The sequence below is a fragment of the Zalophus californianus genome, chromosome 13, assembly GCF_009762305.2.
Source record: "Zalophus californianus isolate mZalCal1 chromosome 13, mZalCal1.pri.v2, whole genome shotgun sequence".
Classification (NCBI taxonomy): Eukaryota; Metazoa; Chordata; class Mammalia; order Carnivora; family Otariidae; genus Zalophus; species Zalophus californianus.
The window spans coordinates 83,174,744-83,195,131 of NC_045607.1; the positions used below are offsets into that span (position 1 = coordinate 83,174,744).

Genomic DNA, 20,388 nt, shown 5'->3' on the forward strand with positions numbered 1-20,388 from the left:
TCTTGTACACTCCGCCACTGAGAAAGAGGCACATGGGTCACTTTGGATTCAGAAGGCAACATATCCTCTATTTGAATGTTCTAGTTTGAGTAATTTACTTAGTAACTCATAGTTTTGAATGGATCCCAGAGCTTCCAGGCAAGCTGATCTTGGGCCATGACCCAGAAGACCCAATGGTAGGGGGAAAAAATCATGGCAATACCCTTAGGGTTTGAGGGGAAAAGCCTATTCCTCTTCTACTGATGAAGATTATCCTTTTGAGAAAGTTCGAGGCTTGCTACCAGGCTCCCGAGACTAAATACCTGACCCATGGGATACCAGATAACCATGCAACATGAGCTGTCCGTGGTGAGATGCCCAATGTAGTGCAATAAAAAACACAAAGGATACAGAAAGGAATAAAAACTGGAGCTAGGCAATCATGCTCATAGTTGACATTCAGTTAACAGCAAGACTGAATCTGAAATCACTTTACAAACACTGTCAGGTCAGTGAAAGTTATTAGTTTGGCCTTCTTTCAATTCCCAAGACATGCTATGTAGGCTCTTCTTAGATCCTTCCCACACATTGTTTTCACTGCTGGTGAGGCTCTTTCCCAGCTTTTCAGAGGGCTGGTTCCTTCTCATCTTTCATGTCTCAGCTTAAATGTCACCACCCAGAACAGACTTCCCTGACCACACTGTCTAAAGCTCTGCCCTTACCCCCACACTGTTATCATCTATCACATACTTTCCTTTTCCCTTTTGTGCCATGTGTTACAATTTGCTGTTATATATTTGTCTATTTATATGAATACTGTGTATCTCTTCCATCAGACTGTAAGTCCCACAAGAAGGCAAGAATAATATCTGCTTTTCTCACCATTGTATACCCAACAGTTGGCACAATGTCTTATACACCACAACACTAAAATTTGTGGAATAAATAAGTACAACTGCTTGGACTCTCATCCTCTCAGGAATGCTATTTGGCCTTCTCCTTCTATAAACCCAGTATTCCATCTTTTGCACCATCCTTCTTGCACACCGATGGTGATTTGGGAGACCTACCATCGAAATTAAAGTGCATAAAGTCAAAAGAAATTGGGGAGTTACTCTTTGGCATTTTCTTAAACCTTAGACTATGGGACTCTACTTCTCTATAAATGCTATACTGCAAGTTAGAGCATAATTCAATATTTAACAAAGAACGCTCAGCACTCCCTATGGGTGATTTTGACCTAATGTTAATTTTGACTACTTTCAGCACTGGCTTAAAACATGGAAACAGGAAGAAAAGGAGAAATAAGGTATATTTTTGTGACAAAATTTCTGAGCTGAAAAATTAACTGAAGTGAGATGAAAGAAGGAGAGGTATGGCCTTGTCTTACTTTTAGGCAATTACTGAAGAAGTCTCAGACCCAACCTCTTCTGTAGCCAAAAGGAAACTTTTGCTGACTTTCTAAATGTTTAGGTATGATTTTTTTAACCTAACTCTGTGGTTTTTATTATTGTCATATTTATACTAATAAATAAATAAGCATAAAGCAGAAAAGAGCCCAAAGAATATACTCATAATTGGGAACTTCTTTCATTTCACCATCCAACAGAAGGCATATTACTAAGAAAATTCCTACAACAGTTTGACATCTTCAGTACATGAGAAACATTCATTGCAGCATGGAAACATACCTATCTCCCTTGCTGTTTCCACATCCAGGTCCTGGACTGGCTCTTTTTCTCTGTGTTTCTCTCTGACATTTTCTTCTGTTCTTTTCTGAAGATTACATCATGCGTCTCCTGGGCCTCTGCAGTAGGAAGGAAGACGAGGGCAAAGCAAAAGGATGACATTTTCAAACTATCAAATGTCAAGAAAAAGAAAATATTGGGCGCCTGGGTGGCTCAGTTGGTTAAACGACTGCCTTCAGCTCAGGTCATGATCCCGGAGTCCTGGGATCGAGTCCCGCATCGGGCTTCCTGCTCGGCGAGGAGACTGCTTCTCCCTCTGACCCTCTCCCCTCTCATGTACTCTCTCTCTCTCTCATTCTCGCTCTCTCAAATAAATCTTTAAAAAAAAAAAAGAAAAAGAAAATATCACTTACTCAGCAACAAAAACCTTATTATGCAACTAGTATCTGCACTTCTATATCCTCAGGGATTCTAATATCAGCATTAACTGGTCATTTAAAGTCATCTTCACAGAGGTGCCTAGGTGGTGCAGTCGTTAAGCATCTGCCTTCAGCTCAGGTCATGATCCCAGGGTCCTCGGATCGAGCCCCACATTGGGTTCCCTGCTCTGCAGGAAGCCTGCTTCTCCCACTCCCCCTGCTTGTGTTTCCTCTCTTGCTGTCTCTCTCTGTCTAAATAAATAAAATCTTAAAAAAAAAAATAAAGTCATCTTCACGATTAGCATCTTGATAACATTTACCAACTCTGTCAGGTTAAAAAAAAAAAACTTCATGTTTTAACTAGGGGATTAATTACAATCGCAGTATAATAATTTTCTTTAAAACAGTTAAACAACAGAGTTTCATATTGATAGTATTCAGCTTAGTCTTGGTTTACTGTTGTATTTTAATACTGATTTACTTGAATGAGGCTTTCTTTATCCACAGAAATAATTTTATATAGTGCTTCACAGTTTAAAGACAATATCATATGCATCTTCTCATCTTTATCTCAACAATTAGAATAATGAAGGGCTAGCAGTATCAACTAAGTGTAAGAATAGATGGCATTCGTATTCATGGTTTTGTAACTTTTTAAAAAAATAGTACTTGATTGTCTATGAAGTTTTGTTTGGGGAAAATAAACCCACACACCAAGGCAAAGGGTATCCCAAAACTTTCCGAAGTTTAATGCACATGTTATTTAAAATTCATTTATTAATTTCTATTCCTTTTCTTGAAGTGGTCTTTAATAAAAACTTCAAAAATGATTACTACTTCTGTTGGCTTTTCTTAAGAATTCATAAAAAGACATTGATATTGTAGCTTTTTGACTAGCATTATTTCCCTTCTATTTGTTAATAAGTTCTTGAATTATAAATTTTATGATAGTGATAAGGCTGAAGTTTGGCATAGTGTATATAGTTACCAATGGTAATATTATCATGAATCATTTAAAACTGAACATTTACTTTTTCTTAGTGATGGAAAGAAGTTGGTTGTTTTTGTAATAACAGCACATGGTAAGAACATGTTTAGTACTATTTACACTCTATTTTATGTAACATTACCATGGGAAATGGACTTCAAATGGAGTAAATAAACAACACATCATAGTGATATAAGTAGAATAATAGTGTGAAGATGGAAACATTGTTAAGTTTCTCCACAGTTTTTCACAAAAGTAATTACTAGGCTTGTCATTAAAATCACCTTGTCTTCTTTCCTACCAAGGCAATCAACATATATGTTAAGTTTTTCATCGTAGAAAGTTTGGAACACCCAGAAGAACATAAAGAAAGTATAGAGATATTAATTATCTCTAGTAATTCTATCATACAGAGATAACTATTAACATTTCAGTTTATATCCTCCTGGTCTATTATATGGATGTATATGTGATTACATTGATATTACATATAATTTATTTTATATGTATATCTATAATTAGGGTTGTCTTGTATGTTGTTTTGGTACTTCTTTTTGTCATTACATATCTACTTTTTCCCCATCATCAAATAGTCTTCTAAAATACGAAAAGCATGACTGGGGGGTGAGGGGTAGATTGTCAAAATATTTTCACAGATACATTAGAGGTCACTAAAAGTCATTTAAAAATCAATACATCTCTAAAAAATGAGTAAGAAACAGTTAACTAACAAACAGATCTATGTTTTTATTAACATATACTTTTAAAAATTCTTAAATTACAAAAATTGTACTGTTCTTTGTGTTAGAAAATAAAATTCTCCTATAAATACATCTTCCACTAAGAATTTGGTATATATTCTTCTAGTTTTAATGTGCTTTTAAATGACTAAATAGTATTTCATCTTACAGATTTACTGTAATTTACTAAAGTCCCAACGTTGGGCACTTAAGCTATTTACAATATTTCATTATTTTGCAGATCCCTGAATGTAAATATATTTTGCAGATCCATGAATGTAAATCTTTGAGTCCTTCAACAAATCATGCTAAATTTATCATACTCTATTCTTATATACATATCATAATTAAGTCTCATGAATTTCATTACTGATCTTCTTTGAACCTACTTCCTTATCTGCAAAATTAGGGGGTTAGATCACAGTTCTAATATGCTCCAATTCTAAAAAATTTGAGTTGTAAACATAGTAGCTCCTTAATAATTGGGTGAAACCATTTGTGAACTCTTAAAAGAAACATGAGACATATAACTCATGCCTTTCAAATGAGTACAAAGAAGGTGTATGTACATCTAGGTGTGTGTATGTGGGGAGAGCATAAACAGAACCATACAGAGGAATTACCTTTCTGGATCATCAGTTTTACTTCAGGATTTAAGGATAAAGTTTGGGTTTTTTCCCCTGTTAAATATATTTTAAGGTTTTAAAATCTCACTAATTTTTAACATAAAATTAAAGTCTTTGAAAAAAAATTGTATTTTTGAATATGGTGCCCCCAGAAGTCAGCATTTATTTGCCACTCTTATTAGGAAAGAATGCAACACTTTAAGTGAGGAGGAAGACTTATCAGATGTAACACAAACCATTTGAGAACTGGTATCACATTCTTAAGAGTAACTAGGATACTTGAAGTAATTCTTGGCCTCGGAATCTAAACACACATTCACTCACTTCACTGCCTCGTTTGAGAACTTGTCAAGAGGTTAAGGTTTGTTTGATTTTACTAATTCAAACCTGTCCCATCTTGCTTTTATATAATTTCATGAAACTTCTAGCTCATTTCTTTTCAAACCAGAAGGCCAGGGTCCAGACAGCAGGTCTAACTTTTATCAACATACCTGACAGAAACAAAGGCAGAAGAAAAATTATTAAATTTCCTTCCTACCTATAGCCCATTGACAAGTCCTTAAAAGAGGCAGAGTGACATTCCTCTAGGGACTCAACTGCCTCAATAGCAATATTTTGCTAAGGACAAAAGGCAATCCTAGACTGATTGACACCCCCCTCCCCAGGATACTGTAAGTCTACTTTAACATATAAAAATTTCTCTAGAAATTTCCTTTATCTGGGGCATCTGGGTGGCTCAGTCGTTAAGCGTCTGCCTTCCGCTCAGGTCATGATCCCAGAATCCTGGGGTGGAGCCTGGCATCGGGCTCCCTGCTTGGCGGGAAGCCCGCTTCTCCCTCCCCCACTCCCCTGGCTTGTGTTCCCTCTCTTGCTGTGTCTCTCTCTGTCAAATAAGTAAATAAAATCTTTTAAAAATAAAATTAAAAAAAAAAAGAAATTTCCTTTATCTCTGAACCCCCAAGATATGTGCTGGCCATCAACCCCCAAGCATATGGCCTACCCATATACATCTGAAGGGTGTCACGACTAAAGTTTCATTAGACGTAATAAATGACCTTTTCCCAACAACAGCTAGCCCCCTCAACATGCTGGAAACGATGCTTCCAAAACTCCTTAGAGACTTACCCTATCCTAACCCCCTCCCAACTTGAAAGCATATAACAGGCCACTTTTGACCCCAGTGCAGCTCCTTGTGCACATGGGTCCCGTCCCTTTGCTTTAATAAAATCACCTTTTTGCCCCAAACACGTCTCAAGAATTCTATATTGGCCATTGGCCTCAAACCCTAGCGTTCTTTCCTACATCAATACCCACAGGGAGTACTAACCACTGGATAGAGTTCATTTATATTTCTCATTCAATGCTTTATGAATTTTGCAACCAATGTGTGGTTTTTCCTTTCACAATCATCAACCCTACTTCAAATGCGCCACATTATTTCATATTATACAGACTATGAACTTGCTTTAAAAGAAGTTTTTAAAAGATACAGATCTCAAGGATTAAGTAAAAATAACAACCTAAGGCACCCAGATTTCTCTATCACGGAGGGGTGAAGGGAAATCCGATATATGGCATTTAAAAATCCAAAGGAACTAGAAAGCTAGCTTTTCTTACAAAAAATATTTGTAGCAAGGTTAATGGCTATTAAGAGCAAACTTCGTCAGGGTCTTGGTTTTCTAAAAAAATCGCCAAAATTGACACGCAACGTTCAAGGCACACCAAATGATGGACAAAGTGAAATACACTCATAGAAAATCTAAAAAATATTTCTGTGGTCTACTCCCTACATCCTGTTGGCAAATAACTTTCATTTTCCTTTTTCCTCCTTTAATACATTTATTAAGCTATTTTTTTTTTTTTTAGCACGCGGGTACAAAAGGTCACCAACACGGTCCAACTGGACTCACTCAGCTACCAACGTCTGCGGACCGCGCCATCCCTCCACTTGGAAAAAAGAGGGCGAAGAGGCTCCGCACACGCCGAGAGACTAAAAGCTGAGGAGGACCTGCGCTCTCAGTTAAACTTTCCTGCAGAAGCTCAGGAAAGCTGTTTCCCACAACACTTGAGACTGAGTGGCCGGGAAGAGGGTGGGGGTGGGCTTCACGCCGACTCCGGCTCCGGCTCCGGAGGAGTGACTTTAGAACCCCTCCCTCTTCGGCCCCGAGTGAACTAGAAATTAAAATAAATCGTGTAAAACAGCGACCTCAAGTAACTTTGCAAAGGAATCTGCAGCATCTTCCCGGACGCTTAGAACCTCGGCTGCTAGCGAAAAGTCGGGGACCAACCAGGCTGCCTCAGCCCGTGTGGGCGGCGGGCGCCACGCCCCAGCTGCCGGTGGCATGACCCGGAAGTGCTCGGCGGCGGCGGCGGCGGCGGCGGCGGCGATTGCGGCGGGGGCGGGCGCGGGGGCGGGGGCGCGGGCGCGGCCAAACCGGCGCACACGCGCGCGCTCCCCCGCGGAACTCCCGCCGGCCGCCCGGCGCTCTCCCCGAGGCGCGCCCGAGCCGCCGCGGCCGCCGCCAACATGGCCGAGACGAGCGAGGAGGTGGCCGTGCTGGTGCAGCGGGTGGTGAAGGACATCACCAACGCCTTCAGGAGGAATCCGCACATGTGAGTCGCGCACCGGCGGCGCGGCTGCCTCCGCCGCCTGTGGGGGTCGTCGGGGGCGGGTAGGGGCGGGGCCGAGCTTCGAGCCGACCTCTGGGGGCACGTCCCGGCCCGCGCGCCTCTCGCCGGAGGGGACCGATCGAGGTCCGAGGCCCGACTGTCGTCGATCGCCTCAGGGCCCGCTTTCCGCTACCGGAACGCGCCCGCGGGTGAGTCCCGAGAAGTGACCTCGGAAAATCACAACGGAGCGACTTTTTTCGCTCTCCCTCCCACCCCTTCCCTGGGACTTCACGGAACTCGAAGGACTTCACGCGTGTGTCCCCATCCCACATCCGTGTACGGTACACGGGCACGCACGATGTGGGTCTGTAGATGCTTTGTAAACACAACTCTTTGGAGGTTCATCCCGGACCGGTGGTAAGTGGTGTGTCTTGCGCGGGGGGGGGGGGGGGGGGGGGGGGGTGTAGATCACCGATGATCCGATCTTCCGTGGGTCAGTTTACCAGCCAGAGGTAGTTTGAGGCTGCTTTTGACTCCTCACTTGTCCCAAGATTGTGGAGGGACCCCGATGAAACACTGTGCTTTGAAGGTGAACAGAGCATTCTCAAGAGTGCAGCTTCTGTAGGCATAGGATGGGGTCTGGTGTAAAGCCCATGAAACCTTGACACTTTTTAGCATTAGCTGATTCATACTTAAAGGGAACATTTTAACTCTTCTCCTCTCCAGACACGGCCGCTCTAAGTAGGACACCGCAGGACTGACACGCGTCTCGCTCCCTCCTTCCTTTTCATGGTACTTGGAGTACTCCGGGAAGATGCCAGAAGAGACTGTCAATCTTTCTGACACTTGTGCTTTAACAAGTGAAAAAGGAAGCTACTAGAATATCTGTCTACAGTGTACAAAAGAGGAGGGAGAAGCAAGAGTGTTTAATTACCCTTCCTCTCTTCTCCCCCCCAAAGAGAAAGATACACGGAATCCAGTTTTACATTATTTGCAACTTTTTCTAATTGTTCGTGAATGTTTCTTTTAATACTTTATTTTTTAAACTGGAACACATGAATTATACTCTTTATGCATTTTAAACCGTAGGTACCAAACCTACATCTAAATGAAGTGTTCTTTTCCTTCAAACCGATGCATATAAAAATAAAGAAGCCCTCAGATGTCTTGCTCCCTTGTGGCACCCAATTGGAGACCTGTAATAGTGCCTCATTAAAAGCAAAGCGCGGCTGGCCTCAAAACACACCTGCCACCTCTGACAGTGTCCACTTCCTTTCCCCTCGTGACTGCTGCCTTTTTTTTAAATGAGTGTTTGGAATGATTTCCTGGCAGTAACCATAGTGGATACTGGGTTTTTTAAAGAATGCTTTGATGCCTTGTGTATCAGTGTTTCAGTCCCTTTTTGAGAATGAGAGCCTTAGTGTAAAAGACAGCCTCAAAAAAAAGTTGTATAAGTGAACAGCCTATTTTCTCATCACTGATGATGTTTTCGTGAAGAAATTATAGCAGAGATTAGAAAGAACCCTAATAAGTACAGTAATCATAGTTTCTCTTCTTTGAGGTAGATTGAAAAACACATCAGGGGCACCTGAGTGGCTCAGCCCATTAAGTGTCTGACTCTTGGTTTCAGCTTAGGTCATTTTCTCAGAGTCCTGAGATCCAGCCCTGCTCCTGCATCAGCTCCCTGCATCAGCTCCCTGCTGGCTCTCTCTCTCTTCTGCCCCTCCCCCCATTTTCTCTCTCTCTCTCTCAAATCTTTAAAAAAAAAAAATCAGTGTTTTATAATTGAAGAAACAGATTTGAGTGTTCACTGGCTTGGTGGGTTGAGAGCGCAGTTTGGAACACATCTCAGCTTTTCTGGATCATATTTATTGAAACTCATAAAGGACTTTAATGCCCGCAATCTTATTTTTAATGGTGAAAGCTCACTAATACGCTGTCAGTGCATAATTTAAAATTATTAATAAACATTTGGGTCATTCAAGATTTAAAAGTTTGAAATAAGTTGAGCATTTGAAATAATTTGAAATGATACAGGTCCGAAGAATTTAAATAGCTTAACTCGTTGTTTAATATTAATTTTCAGCCATATTTTAGTATATGTTTCCTATAATAACGATATCTTCGATAATATTACTACACAGCATCTTTAAAAATGTCTTACAGTTTGGATTTTTTTAAAATTGCCTGAACTTCTTCCCCTAATCTAAGCCCTCTTACTTCTGAAATAAATTGGCTATATTTCTGGCTAAAAGAAAAAAAAAGGTATCGTTTATCTCAAAAGTTAGTTACCTAATTACACTTTCCGGTATTGTAGGAAAAAGTTTTTCATTCTTTACTTTTAGTTTTCCTTTTTTCTTCAAATACAAGATAGACTGTAATTTTATTAGACAATATCTACTCCATTAAACATTGACCTTGTTTCTGTAAAAATGCCTAGCCAGGAGGAGTCGAACATATATTGGTTAAGATGTGCATTTGGTTACTGGTAGATGTGGATAGGTTACCATCTGTCAAACTCATTTTCCTTTTGATCTAGTGAGGTTGATGAGAACACAGGAAAATCAGCTCGCCCAGTGTCTGGCCCTTAGCTGCCACTAGCTAAATATTAGATTTAACCTGAATTTCTGTATTCCTCAGAAAACTATTTTGGCCAACTGCATGATGAATGTGAAGTACTTTATAAATTGAAAAATACCATACAAATTTTTGTATGGTTGACTCTTGGAGAATACCATTGGAAAAACAGCTGAAGGCTTGACCCAGGGACTAGCAATAGCTTAATAAATAGACCTGTGCTAATGTGGAAGACAGCTGCTTACGGTGTAATTAGGGTCATGTCAAAGGTCTCTTGCCCACCAAGTTATTTTTTTATTACTGCTTAAAATATTTATTGAACTCTCACTGTTTATGAGATGTTATAGGTACTATCCTCACAGTATGGAATGGGGAGTATAAAATATAGTTCTTATACTCAAGGCACAGAAATATCTGTGATGGTGGAATTGTCCTGTCTTTGCTGTCTAGTATGGTAGTCACTAGCCATATGTAGCTATTAAATACTTGAAATGGGGCTAATGTGAATGGGGTTTATTTAATGTTAATTAACTTATACATAGTGGCCATATATGCCCAGTGACCACTGTATTGAACAGTGTAGCTCTAGATGCAGACATAAGACCCACCTGCATGAACAGTAAGTTAACTGTGCAAAGCAGGTTGTGATAAAGGCTGGACTGGCAGCATGGTGAGCAAGTGCTATGTGAGTGTGTTAGGCGTAGGAGGAAGGCTTTGTATGTCTAGGCCAGGGCCTTTAAGGGAGGCGGGTTTGAGCTGAACATTAAAGCCTGGGTAGGATTTATAGTCTCAGAAAGAGAGCCAGAGACCTCCACATGAAACTATAAATTAACCCAAAGTAGCAAAATGTGATTGAAAAGATATAGTAGGATGTGAGGGCGATCTGGCTGTGACATCTGTCACCCCATTGATCGCCAGGGTTGATTCGGCTGATCTGGCTGGCTAGGCGGGTGTCCCCTTCCTCCCTCACCGCTCCATGTGCGTCCCTCCCGAAGCTGCGTGCTCAGTCGAAGAGGACGACCTTCCCCGATAGAGGAGGACCGTTCCTCAGTGAAGGGTATATGAGTAGCTGCGCTTCCCTGCTAGAACCTCCAAACAAGCTCTCAAGGTCCATTTGTAGGAGAACGTAAGGTAGTCAAGCTTCCAAGACTCCAGACACATCCAAATGAGGCGCTGCATGTGGCAGTCTGCCTTTCTAAAAAAAGAAGAAAAAAAAAGATATAGTAGAATCAAATTATGGAAGTCCTTGACTGTGTGGCTTAATTTCTTTCATTCCATGTATGTGTTCAACAAAAGGACATGTGTATTTGACAGATACAATTCTAGTCTCTGGATGTGCAGGTGTAGGAGTGGGGTGAACATATCACACATGGTCCCTGGCCCAGTGGAACAAATCACCACACAGAATATGAAAAAAGCCTGAAAGAATAAGAAGGATACTTTGAAGGAATAATAACAGAGGGCCTAATTTATATGAGAAGCTCAAAATAAGTCTTTTAAGGAAATAGCAATTAAAATGGGACCTGAGGGATGGATGAGTTGGCTCAAGGAAAACAGAATTCCTAGGCAGTGCATAGGCCCCAGTGAAAATTTTGGAGTAAGGGAGTAGTAAGGAAAAGCACATCTTTACGTTGAATTTGTTTTTGTTTTGTTTTGTTTTAAGATTTTATTTGAGAGAGAGAATGAGAGAGAGAGAGCACATGAGAGGGGGAGGGGTCAGAGGCAGAAGCAGACTCCCCGCTGAGCAGGGAGCCCGATGTGGGACTCGATTTCGGGGCTCCAGGATCATGACCTGAGCCGAAGGCAGTCGCTTAACCAACTGAGCCACCCAGGCGCCCCTTCACGTTGAATTTGAAGAGTAGGAAACCACAAGTCTTAATTGTCTTCTTACACTTCATTTTTTATCTATTTATTTAAATAATAGCATAGTTGTAAAAATTTGGATTTGGAATCTGGACAGTCCTGGATTTGAATCTTGGCTTGTCGATTAGTAACTGGTAAACTTAGACAAGACTCTTTCTTCATCTTTAAAATGGGTTAAAATTCCTACTTTATAAGATTGTGAAATAAATGAAACACAGAGCACTGCATACAACACTCAATAGACAGTAGCAATTTTTGTAGCTGTTTTTAAAATAAGGCCAGTAATATTTCAACGATATGTGAAGTTAGTACTCTTTAAAATCAAGAAAGCCTATGAGATTCCTGAAATAACTTAATCACCAGCAAAGTTTTAATTATCAATATGTAAGGGCCAGTTCCTTTAGATATTTTGCTCACTTTACTTTTTAGTCATTCTGGAAAGAATTCCAGTTTGAAGGAGAAACAAAATTATTTTTAAAGATTTTATTTATCTGAGAGAACACGAGCAAGGGGAGGGGCGGAGGGAGGAGAGAGAGAATCTCAAGCAGACTGTGCACTGAGCACAGAACCCGACTCAAGGCTCTATCTCATGATCCTGAGATCATGACATGAACCAAAATCAAGAGTGGGGATGCTTAACTGACTGAGCCACCCAGGCACCCCCAAAATAACTATTAGACTAAGAAGATTTGTATCATTTCCTGAATCCTTGGGCTGTGTTTTCTGTGTAGTCACTCCACATTACAGGATTCAGTTTAGTATTTGGGGACCATTCTTCCCTCCCAAAAGGGAAACTGGGTCTTGCTACTTTTGAAAATAATATGTGGGCCTACTCTAATTGATGATGTTTCTGAAATTGCAGACAAGAAAAGCTGTCTAAATATGAGGAACAAAGTCTCAGTGTTACATGAACTTTTCAACTTCATTTGGAAGTCAGTGGATCCCCATTGTGAAGTGAAGCACGCAGAAAGCTGTTCCATGCTATATACGATCTTTTTAAGTAAATGTGTTGGTTCATTCCATTTTGCTGTTTTTTTGGAACAGCCTTCAAAAGTAACCTAAAAAGTGAGCTTTGTGTTATCTGAGAATATTAGAACTTTTTCACCATCCCAAACCTTTCATGTCTTTAGCAGTCCTATGACATTGGTAATGCAGGTAGTTATTTGAGTGTCCTTGTTAAATATCAGGGATCTAAATTGGCAGAAACCTAAAAATATAAAAGACTGTAATTTGATGGTAGCAAAAGAATCAGAAATTTCTCTTGTAACATTATTTCACAAGGAAATAACTGGAGATATATTTGGTATTTATAGCACATTTCTTGCAGCCATTAAAAATATAAAAATTAATTACATAGGAAGATGTTTAATATGAATTGTTAAGTTTTAAAAAAGGATTGTAGGATTGTAACAACGTGGATGGAACTAGAGTATATTATGCTAAGTGAAATAAGTCGGAGAAGGACAAATAAGATTTCACTCATATGTGGAATTTAAGAAACAAAACAGATGAACATAGGGGAAGGGAAAGAAAAATAAAATAAGCTGAAAACAGAGGGAGGCAAACCATAAGTGACTCTTAAATGTAGAGAACAAACTGAGGGCTGCTGGAGGGGAGGTGGGTGGGAGGATGGGCTAAATGGGGATGGGCATTAAGGGAGGCACTTGATGTAATGAGCACTGGGTGTTCCGTATAACGGAAGTGATGAATCACTAAATTCTACTGAAACCAATATGACACTGTATGTTAACTAACTGGAATTTAAATAAAAATAAATAAGTAAAAAGAAAAGATTGTAGGACAGCACATCCACTATAATTCCACTTTGGTAAAACTTAGAAAAAAAAGGAGGCATAACCAAACATGCGTGTAGAAGGATGACAAAAAGACTTTTAGTTTGTTCCTCCGCGCTCCCCCCCCCCGAGTTTCCTAACTTTTCTTGCATATATAATTAGAATTTAAATAGCCAGAAATCTAGAAGGAATTAATTTAAATCCTGCTTGCTTTCACTGATGTTTTTATCTTTAGTGTCACGGGTTTTGGGCTATTAAGAGATCCAGATTTTTAACTTAGCATTAGCAGTGTGACCTTGGGTAACCATCTTAACCTCAGTGGACCTCAGTTTCCTTGTCTGATAAAATGAGGTACTGGGGGAATGAGGTCCCTTCCAATTTTAAAATGATTCTAGAATCCTATTCTAAATTGTCTGGAAAAAAGTGGACTATGACCTGAGGGACTCAGCATGGAAGTCTGAAGTCAAACACACTGTTACTTGCAAGCTTATTGACCTACCTATCTTTATCAAGTACAGATTATATTTTTAGGAAGCAGCAAAGCACTGTATTTTAGGGTCAGATCACTTGACAAAGGCTTAACGTTTTTGCTTCACCTTCCCATCTGTTAATCAAGTAACTTTTCTGGTTGGCCTCAGGCTCTTAAATGAATTAAAGATAATACACTTCATCTTTGCCTGTCACTTCGGAGCTTATCACATTGTTTACGTTGTAATATTTGCTCTTCCTAAGAGGCATTATTATGTATTTCAGATAAGGATACCGATGACAAGTGACTTGCCCCATTCCCATTTGACTGTCAGTGGTAGAACAGAGGCTAGCTAGAACCCTGGACCTTGGAAGATGGAGCACTTTTGTATACATCCTACTACCTCTCTTTTAATGTTTTGTTTTCCCTAGTGCTTTACATTCCCTGATATGGCCACTTCCCTGAGAATAACTGCCAGGTTTCTCAGAATTTGAAAGCCGTAGGAGACCCTAGCAGTCCATTTCCCTTATTTAGAGATGGAATGGAACTCTGCCATTTTACAAATGAGGAAATTAAGGTCTGTAGAGGCCAAATGATATTTAAGGCCAGTATATATAAAATACTGACAGAGCTAGGACTTGGACCCAATGCATTAGAAGGAAGTCAGAGATGATGTTCTTTTGGAGAATCAAGAAGTGATATTCTTTGAAAACGATTTATTTGAATATTCTCGCTGAAGTGCATGATAATCAGCCTTTCAGAGCAGTTATTGAGCATCTGCTGTATCAAGGCATTCTTGTTTTTTTAAAATTAGTTCTCGGAAGAATGGTACCCAACTAAAGAAGTGTGTTTTTTATTCGTGCAGATGGCTCTGTCCTTTCATTTAGGTACTGAATTATTAATTGGGCATTTTATTTTTGGCGTAAATAATGAGCAAGGCAGATTTTTACATTGTGAATTTAAGTAACTCTGTCTCCTTCCCTGCAAATGGACTGTACCCAAAGGTAGGATCTTTTATTCTTGTTTATTCTTGTTACTCTAGCATTCATATTGTTGACTTAGGCAGTTCTTTGAAGTGTTGTAAGTGGTTATTAGATCTCAGACAACAGACTTTCTTAAATAATTACACTGAGTTTTTTATTGTAATTCTAGTTTAATTTTTAAATGTTCTATTTTATATAATAATACCTGAATACCAGAAAATACCAGAGATACAGACATATGTTAGGGATAGCTCTGGATGTGGCTAGGTGTCCTGATGGTGAATTAGGTAGATGTCACATTAACCAAATACAAATGCAAAAACTTTTTGAAATACTGGACGTTGAACTCAGATGCGCTCTCAGCATTGCTTCATGCTTCCTACAAAACTTTGTACTACTGGAATGGCAAAGTGTTAACATTTTATTATAGATATTGATACAATTTTCATCAAAACCAGCAGCACTTCGAAGTCTGAGACCACCTTGTTTTATTCATTTTTGCATTTTCAGGACCTAACATAGTACCCAGTACATTTTGGTACTCAGAAAATGCTTAGATAGTACTGGTGTGGTATATCAGAACACCTCTGAATCAGTTGAGCCAGTTGTAAGGACAGAAAGCCTTAGGTCTTAAAATCTACTTCAAGTGAAATCAGCTTGAAAGAATGGTTAGTGACTTAACCACTAGAGTACCCTTGTTTATTGATGGATCCCTGTGTCATTAATGAAGTGATCAGTAGAAAGTAGGTTACCTCTGAACTATCTAGTGTAGAGTTTCCAGGAGAGATTCTATTTTAGTTCCACAGCCTCCCACCAATTTGTGATGGTGGCCTAACAAATAAAGAGGGCTTTTCTTATAACCTGTAATTGTTCCTGTTTCCCCCTCTTGTATCTAATAGATGTAATAGAAAATGTCATACATAAGCTCTGAAAACCAGTTTTTTCTTTCTTTAATGTAGGCAGTTATCACAACATCTTTGTAATTGAAAGGCGTGTTTTTGCAAAACCATTTTTATGTTTGCTGGTTCATTTACTATGTAAGTCCTCTGCTGTATATGTCATTTATTAAATCTTAGCCTCAAATGTAAATTTTCAATTTAAGGTGAGGCGGATTGAAGGACATAGATGCTGCCTTAAAATGAAAATGACCTAAATTCTGAAATGTATTTTGTGTTTTAGCAACATTTATCAGTGTGTGTTTTTTTTTTAATTCAATGAAGTATGAAGGATTATAAAGAAGAAAAAATGGCCCACAGTCTCATTGACAAGATAACTTTTGTTGATAATGTTTCTTCTCTGCATATATTACTAGGCAAGTGTAAGTACATTTGTTGACATTTTTTAAAAAATAGAAATAATACATACAAATGATAAGAAAAGTTAAACTGTATAAAAATAAAGTACTTTTTCTCCCCAATTTCTTGGGATCCTTCTTTGAAAAAAATTATACAAAATGCTTTATGCATTTTGCGCTTAGTATTTTGCTCTTTTTCTGGTTTTATATATCTTGGCATCCTTTCCATTCCAGCATATGCTGATCTGCCTCATTTTTGTACACCTCTACCGCATGGATTAGCCTATTTATTCTACCAGTTTTATATTGATACATATTTAGATTGTTTCCAGTTTTGTTGCAGTGTTGCAGTAAACATCCTTTTGACATATTTTGACATAGGATAATTTCTGAGCAGTGGAATCACTGGGGCTCAGAGTATATGCAATTTAAAATTTGGAAGACATTTTCAAATTTCCATCCAAAGTTTAGACCAGTTTTCATTTTTGTCAACAGGGAGTTAGCATACTAATTTTCCTGTACTCTTGTCTGTATTAAAAAACAGTTTTTTAAAATTTCTACTAATCCAGCAGGTGAGCTAAATAGTATTTTTAAGAAAGGGAAATATGGGGTTGCCTGGGTGGCTCAGTCAGTTAAGTGTCCGACTCTTCATTTCAGTTCAAGTCATGATCTCAGGGTCCTGGGATTGAGTCCCACATCAGGCTCTATGCTCAGCAAGGAGTCTGCTTGAAGATTCTCTCCATCTTCTGCCCTTCCTCTCTCTCTCTCTCTCCCTCTTTCCCCACAAAAAAATAGATAACTCTTTTAAAAAAAGAGAGAGAGAAATATGTTATTTTTCTTTTTAATAGTCTGTAGGATTTGAAAAATGTTGGAAAAACTAATAGTCTTATCTTTACTTCTTCTTTTTGTTTTACATATTAAGAGATGAAATTGGCCTGATCCCATGTCCTGAAGCTAGGTATAACCGGAGTCCCATAGTCCTGGTTGAAAACAAACTTGGTGTGGAGAGCTGGTGTGTCAAGTTCCTCTTACCATATGTCCACAACAAGCTCCTTTTGTACAGAACAAGAAAGCAATGGCTCAACAAAGATGGTGAGTATGAACTCTTTCCTCCTTTGCTTTTTAGAAACAGCATGGAATACAGGGGGAAGAACCTTCTCTGTGTTGGCATTCCTAGATTTTGGTTCTGGCTCTTTCATTCACTGCCTGGGTGGCAGCTTAACCTCTCTGTCAAATGAGGAGTTTGGACCTGTCAGTAGTTTTCACATTTTGCCTCCATAGTGATACGGGATCCCAGGCTACCTACCATAGCCTGGACAGTAAATCAGAGCAGTTCTGATTTTACCTTTTTATGTATCAGAGTTATTTATAAAATTTTATTTGAAGAAGACATCCTATGGCTATAAAAGAAAGTTGGAAAAATACTGAAAAGGACTCTAGTTCCTACGGTTCAGATTCTCTGGTTTCTAATCCTTTAGGAACTCTATAAACAATAGAACTCATTTTGGTAGGAGACCAAATGGAATAACAGAGGCATGATGGTGGTAGTTACACTGTGACCCAGCTCAGTGATTTATGGAGGTGCTGTTGTGCTGTGAATCCCAGTGGAGCTCTGACCCTCTGTGTCTTCTAACTATGCTGATATAAGCAAAAGAAAACCATACCAGCATTCACTTCTTTGGCTCCTCTGAGATAGTTCTTTGCCGCATGGGACAATCTGTGTTCATTCTACCTGGTCTCTTTTCTTAGCTTTCCCCCATAGGCAGTATTAAGCCTCCATATGCACGAATTCCCTTTACTTTTTAGGTTTAAAAAAAAAAAGAGTACTCATCCAAGACTCCAAGACCATGTTCTTAACTGTTTTTGTAAAGCTGCCCCTTCCCACATACAGCCGTACCTTCCGAAGGGCTCAGTATGCCTGGAGGCTCGTTTTGAATAAGAACTTTGTTTCCTAGAGAATTTTAATTACCAGTTTGGTAGCCATTACCATGAGCCTACTCATACCAGAAGCTGTTCTAAGTACTGTGGGGATAAAAAGATGAATAATACATGTTCCTTTTACTCAAGAAGCTTACACTTGGGTGAAATACAATTTCTTTGTGGAGTGTTGCCAAAGGCATGACATACTGATTTTCTTGTATTCCTCTTCGCATTGTCCTTAACATACTGTCATAATAGCACTTTTCCCTGTTTAGACCAGTAGAAAAGGAATCTGACTTGAAGATTTAATGTGAAATAGTTTCTGGTTTTTGTGTGTTTCAATCAGTCTTCTGATAATTATTTCTTATAATACGCCTACATTTATGGCATAGCTTAAGTTTGTGGCATAAATTTAAAGTGTAAGTTTAGCCATAAATTTAAAGGTAAGGATATTTATCCATTGTTAGGTCCTCTTTCATTCTCCCTTCCGTCACCCTAAGTAGATAGTTGTTTTTGAAACCTGTAGTAAGTTTCAGCAACATTAAGGTATGAAATAATGCCATATGAATCCATCAAGGTTTTTTTTTTTTGGCCAAATACAGCTGTATTGTGTATGTTCTGGCACACAAAAATATATAATTGAGCCAATATATAACTAGCTTGGGGAGGTGGGGAGATACAGTGATGCTCTTGTAGTAGAGAAGAAACAGTGTAAATTTTTAAAATGTCAAAGGCTACTGTTAATGTTGTTTCAGATCATCATTTTTTGCCAATTCATGTATGCTAGCCTAGCCTGCCTTCTCCCTGCAGCCCTCCAGGTCTTTCTTTCCATTTCCCTGTGTCTTGTCTCTCTGGACACTGCACTGCAGGCTTTGCTGAGTCTCCTCATTGTGAAGTTTTAGTCTTGATAGGCCCAAGAAGACCCAGGCAGAAGATCACATGGTTAAGCTCACTCACACGAATAGCTAGCATCTAAATTTTGAATTCTGGTGCAACTGTGTGTGAGTACAGAAGCAACTTGACATTATTCTAACTTACCTCTTCATGGAAACAATTTTTAATTTCACTTTTTTGGTGGGTGGTGACAGCATAGTTTAGTGTAGTATCACATACTATTTAGGTTGTGTATTAACAGTAAAAACATGGAATGAATTTCTGATATGACAGAAAAAAGATACCTGAAAATGCTGATTAACATAAGAGAATTCTGCCAGACTTGTGAACCAAAGCATTTATTACACAGAGGTGAATATTGCTAAGGAAAAAAAGTAAAAAATATTAAGAAAAAGCAGTTATTTTGTGAAAATGCTGTACCTTTAAAGCTGTTTTTGTAGAAAATATATATAAGAGCCAAGTGAACAAAGCTCTCAGTTTAAGAATTTCAGAAATGTCAGTGTCTGTGTGATTGATCATGCCCAAATCCTAGGCATCACCTAGGAATGTATTCTGTAACTGAAGGTGACCTTTATTCTTGGGATAGATTTTTTTCTTTTTAACCAAACTGAATTCGTTCTCTCATTAATGTGCTGAATTCCTTAGATGTTTGGAAAGCACCTATACTGGTTAGAGTTCTCCAGAGAAACAACCAGAAAATTTTATATATAGGGAGAGAGATTTCTTGTGACAAATAGGCTGACATGATTGTGGAGGCTGAGAAGTCTCACAGTCTGCTTTCTTCAAGCTGGAGACCCAAGAAAGCCAATGATAAAATTTAGGTTGAGTCTGAAGGCCTCAGACCCTGGGGGAGCCAAAGGTTTAAATCCCAGTCCAAAGGCCAGAGAAGATTAGATGAGATGCCCTAACTCAAGCAGACAGACAGGAGGAAGCACAAAGGATCAAAGATCTCCTGCTTCCTCCTTTTGTTATATACAGGCCCTCAACAGATTGGATGATGCCCACCCACATTGGGGAGGGCAGTCTACTTCATGGAGTCCACTGATTTAAATGCTAATCTCACAGACACACTCAGAAATAATGTTTAATAATGTTTAATCTGGACACCCTGTAGCCAGTCGAGTTTAACCGTAAAACCAGAGTTAACCATCACAGCATCCCTGTTCATTACTTAGAGACTGATATTTTTTAAGTCTGCTGCAGTAGTAGCCCTATTTGGTTTGGGAGAGGAATGATACTGTAATTCTGATTTTTGAGAAATCCACGACAAAAACAAGAAGCAAGAGAGAAGTCCACAGCATTGGAGTCCTGACCGAGTAGAGCTCTGTCCCGCACTTGGACTGTCTCCAAGCGTGTACTCCCATCGTTTTCCCTCGCTGCTCCCTCTTTCTCATAGCCTCTGCCAGCTGTGCCATCTTTGATGGCCATCTTCCATGCTTCGTGTCTTCTTTCTCACCTGGACAAATGTGATGATCTCTAGGCTGGTCTCTGTTTTCAGTCTCTTCTTCTGTAATCCATGTTCATCATGCCACCAGCCAATCATTT

At 39.3% G+C, this 20,388-nt stretch overlaps 2 protein-coding genes across 12 annotated transcripts in view; one reads left to right on the forward strand and one right to left on the reverse strand.

Annotated features, from left to right (window-relative positions):
* C13H9orf135 (chromosome 13 C9orf135 homolog) overlaps nucleotides 1-6,772 on the reverse strand; it is a 249,536-nt gene extending 242,764 nt beyond the window's left edge. For 7 of the 9 annotated variants that reach the window (XR_003523804.2, XR_003523803.2, XR_003523807.1 and 4 more), the window contains exons 1-2: nucleotides 6,647-6,772; nucleotides 1,671-1,786 (exon numbers count right to left, since the gene is read on the reverse strand). The gene's annotated coding sequence lies outside the window, so the exon portion shown is untranslated. Of the gene's footprint in view, nucleotides 1-390; nucleotides 470-1,670; nucleotides 1,787-6,646 lie in introns of all 9 variants that reach the window. The other 2 variants (XR_003523806.2, XR_003523805.1) reach the window with 1 other exon arrangement.
* Nucleotides 6,773-6,857: 85 nt separating this feature from the next.
* PTAR1 (protein prenyltransferase alpha subunit repeat containing 1) overlaps nucleotides 6,858-20,388 on the forward strand; it is a 57,746-nt gene continuing 44,215 nt past the window's right edge. For 2 of the 3 annotated variants that reach the window (XM_027616382.2, XM_027616380.2), the window contains exons 1-3: nucleotides 6,858-7,053; nucleotides 16,048-16,053; nucleotides 16,952-17,121. In XM_027616382.2, coding sequence (XP_027472183.1) covers nucleotides 6,968-7,053; nucleotides 16,048-16,053; nucleotides 16,952-17,121 — 262 coding nt within the window. In that variant the 5' untranslated portion in view covers nucleotides 6,858-6,967. The remainder of the gene's footprint in view (nucleotides 7,054-16,047; nucleotides 16,054-16,951; nucleotides 17,122-20,388) is intronic. The other variant, XM_027616381.2, reaches the window with a different exon arrangement.